General features: G+C 38.0%; 1 protein-coding gene across 2 annotated transcripts in view; it reads right to left on the reverse strand.

Moving 5' to 3' along the window:
• The window catches only part of LOC107100119 (ATP-binding cassette sub-family G member 2-like), a 35922-nt gene that overhangs the window by 25018 nt on the left and 6987 nt on the right, over positions 1 to 3917 (reverse strand). For both annotated transcript variants that reach the window (XM_015398486.1, XM_015398488.1), the window contains exons 2-3: positions 3230 to 3303; positions 3026 to 3150 (exon numbers count right to left, since the gene is read on the reverse strand). In XM_015398486.1, coding sequence (XP_015253972.1) covers positions 3026 to 3150; positions 3230 to 3274 — 170 coding nt within the window. In that variant the 5' untranslated portion in view covers positions 3275 to 3303. The remainder of the gene's footprint in view (positions 1 to 3025; positions 3151 to 3229; positions 3304 to 3917) is intronic.

Raw genomic sequence — 3917 nt, forward strand, 5'->3', positions numbered from 1 at the left:
CATGTCACTCCTGTGCTGGTAATGAACATAACACTTTACATGTTTACCTTATTTAGTGGCTGGAATGATTGTTTAATATGAAGTTAATAACCAGCCTCCCATACTCTCTGCTTTGGACCTGCTGTTACCCCTGGCAACACCATGTAATTTCCGGTCAAGCGCTTGCTGTTGGAATTTCACAATAAAAGCACAGGTGAAACTTAACATCATGGATTGCTGCTAAATTGTTCTCTATGAACAGCTTCTGAATTGCCTTGGGGAGTGCATAATTTCTTTAGGAAAGCCCCAAAAGCTCTGAAAAAAAAAAAAAACATTGTCCACTTTGGTTCATTCAGATGCAGCTCTGATTCGGCGGGAATGTAAATCTTTCCCCTTAGAAAGCACTCATGCCGGGCAGTGGGCACCGACTGACCAGGCTCCATGCTGGGGGTGATGGAGAATGATTAATATTCGTTCTGGACTAAATGAAAATGTAAATCTTAATTTAAATCCTTTATTTTCCCACAATGGGGAAAATCCCTCTCTGCATTGTAAATTAAAACGGCTTTTTTAAAACCAACTAAAAACCTCTTGAGAGCATTCCTTATTTCTACCTTTTATTAAATTATCTTCTCTGTATTCCAATTTAAGTGAAAAAAGCGTAACCTACAATCAGTCCCTAGATAATGTGGCTGCAGTGTCGCAATTTCATAGAAACGTTCAGCTTGTTTCAACCTGAGTGGTGATCACTCCTGTCTCTCTTTGCGGTGCTGCTGTTTATGAACACCACAGTTCTATTGAGTAGCACGAGGTGAGGGCAGAGCAGTGAAAACTCTCACCGCGTGGAGTTCACTACTCGCTGCTTCACCACCCTACACCACACAGTTTGTATAGGAATTACATGTGAAGCTACTGCTAGGGCCATAGCCAACGCTTCAGGTCTGAACGCACCATTAGATAAGTCTCTACTTTAACACACCTGAATCCTAATTAGGTCATCGGCATGACTCTAGAGAAGTTGACTTAAACTGAACGGGTCAGTTAGCCAATTAATAAAGGCGTGTTGGATTAGGGACATATCTTATCACTGCTTTACACTAATGACAGACGTAGCAACAACAACGGGTAGATTTGAAAATTCACAGATGACTCTGCTGTTATCAGCCTTCCTCTGGGGTGAAGGGAAGAAGGGAATCATCATGCTTGTGTTTTAAATGACTTAATTTCTTCAGGTGATAAAGAGTTTTTTTTTTTTTTTTAACAGCTTACAAAAGAAAAGATGGCAGAATTTAGACAGCGCCCCTGATACCATCTGTCCCCCTACCCATCGAAGCAAACATAGAAATTCAACTTTTCAGGCGTGCTTCAGTGGCGCAGGGTTCGAATCTGACCTGTGGTCCTTTGCGGTCCTTTTCTGTCAGCCTACTATGCATAAAAATGAGCCACTAGTGCCATAGAAACAGTGAAAAAAAAAGTAATTAGTGTTTTCTAAAAGTATATGTGATTCAAAGAAAGATTTGTAAACTTTCTGACATTTTCTTTGACTTGTTGATAAGGAAAGTGAGAGATAAAGCGGCTTTATAAAGCTGTGAACATCAGAAGCTAAATCACAGGTGCAGAACAGAGCAACCTGAACGAGCTGTAGATCTTCAAACACTGAGGAGAGCAAACTGCATTTCGACATTAATCTTTTTTTTAATATATTTTAGGTTCCCCCTCTGTTTGGAGCAATAGGTCTAAATTTTCATTTATTCCTACAGATTTCTACCCCCTCAACGTATTTAAAGTTAACGCCTGTGGGTCTTTTTTTGGTTGTGTGTAGTTTTTTTATTTTTTTTATTCTGAAGTTACGCATTTTAAAGTTTCAGTATGATCTATTTATTAATTTATTTATTATATTCTCTTTTTTATATATATATTTTGGTCTTAAATCCCCATTGAATGAAGCTGTTATATCTAGTTTTACTTGTTTTTAATCTCCTCAACCCTTTAGCGGGTAGCACTGCTGCCTTGCAGCAAAAAGGTTCTGAGTTCTATTCCCGACTCGGGGTCTTTCTAAGCACATTCCAAGATAGATGCAAATCAAAGACCCACCTGTTGTTCTCCTCGGTCAGTGGAGTCTGGAGTTTTGTGTTTTTGTTGTTGTTTTTTTTAATGTTAGCATTTTTTAGCTGTTTGAAATAAGGTGAAAAAAGCCAGAATTAAACTTTAACTCCTAACCTGATTTAAATGTAAAATTTTAGATTTGGATCAGGCTAAATCCTTTCCTCTGCCTACATCCCCCATAATGCCATGCAGTTCTGGATCTGAGTTCAGAGAAATTATTGAAAATTGTCTTTTACAAAATATATTTAATGTCCAATGTAATCCTAAACACCTTTGTTGTATTTAGTTGTTATTTAAGCAAATGTCTCTCTATGATTACTGTGTGTCTACAGCCTGTGATGCATATAGAAAAAAAAAACAGATTTTCTCCCTCTATGGTTGTTGTTTTCAGATGAATAAAACCCTTAAAGCCAACGTGTTTCTGTTACCTTTAACACCCTGACCTCTCACATTGTTCCAGGCAACTTAAATAGATCAGCATCCTGCTAATGTGCCTGTTTGTTGGTTTAAGCCCAAAGTTATTGTCCCCAACAGGCTTACGGTTTTATAATGCGGAGGCAAAGCTGAAACCGGAGTCTCTCCACAAAGCAGCGCTTCCTTCCTTTGCCTCCCCAACATGTGGTATTTGATGTGGAACCAAAGAACGGGTCTGATCATGTCCCGCTTGCCTCCCAGGTGGGCTCCTGATGGCACGTAGACTAACAAGTTATAGTGGTTTTGTTTTTTCTAAGACACCTGGTGGCTGACGCTTGCATTGTTGTGTGTTCAGGAATTTTTTTATCATTACTGTATTCAAGCACAGATTTAATAAAACAACTTAAAATGAATCCGTGTTTGGAATACAAGGCTTAAGTTAGAAATAAAGAGATGTAATTTTGACTTTGAGATAAAATGTGTTCCTGGAATTATGGGATAATCTCTGAGACACAGTTGGACTCACTTCAGGTCAATGAGGATGTCTTTGGTTGTGGCCTTCTTCCGACAAAAGCAGCCTCCTCCCTGCTTCACCTTGTAGTGAATATTGTGGAAACTAACGACGGCGCCGCGTTTTCCTCTCCCTGCAGACTGAAAGGTCATTGCTTCACCAAAAACGAATATTTTCAAATTTAAAATGAATCCTTTTAGCATGAAAACAGGGGTTTACCTGGCCTTTGGAAGGTCCGTTCTGCCCGAGCTCCATGTCAGACATCCTGCTCTTTACCTTCCGTTTTCAAAACTCTGAAAAACACGTAGGACGTAATGAGAAACTCACATTACGCACATTATTAGTCATATAAAATTCGTAGAACAACCATAAAAACGGCAATGAACTTCAATTAAATATTCTGTCTTAGAAAGAAAACATATTAAAGATATAGTGTTTTAGGGAATGGGTGAATTTCCAGATTAGCTAAAGCAAGCATCAATAGCTAATTAACTGGTGCAAGAATTTATCACTTTTTAAAGTATTTAACTTGTAAACAATTTACTCTTACTGTTCACGGGAACTGTACATGTTTCCAGATGTAGACAAGAGATTTAGAGCCCTACAGAAATATGTTATATATGACAATAAGAGTGTTTAAGTCGTTGCTAACATAGAATCTTTCAGATTCTACGTAGCAACGACTTTTAAAGTTAAAAGTAGCAGCTACCTTCCCACATGCAATGTTATCTAAGTTGTTTTTATCCATCAGCCTTTTTCTGTTAGAGGTTATTTTAGCCAAACTTAAATTTTAAGTGTTGTACAACGTATAACAGCAGTTTTACAAGGTAACGATGGCAGTTTTCTGTTATTTGATACGATTTCTGAATAAATTAAGCAGTGGTTTTGTTATAGACAATTTAATGTT

Source organism: Cyprinodon variegatus, unplaced genomic scaffold, assembly GCF_000732505.1.
Source record: "Cyprinodon variegatus isolate N-32 unplaced genomic scaffold, C_variegatus-1.0 Scaffold937, whole genome shotgun sequence".
NCBI classification, from domain to species: Eukaryota; Metazoa; Chordata; class Actinopteri; order Cyprinodontiformes; family Cyprinodontidae; genus Cyprinodon; species Cyprinodon variegatus.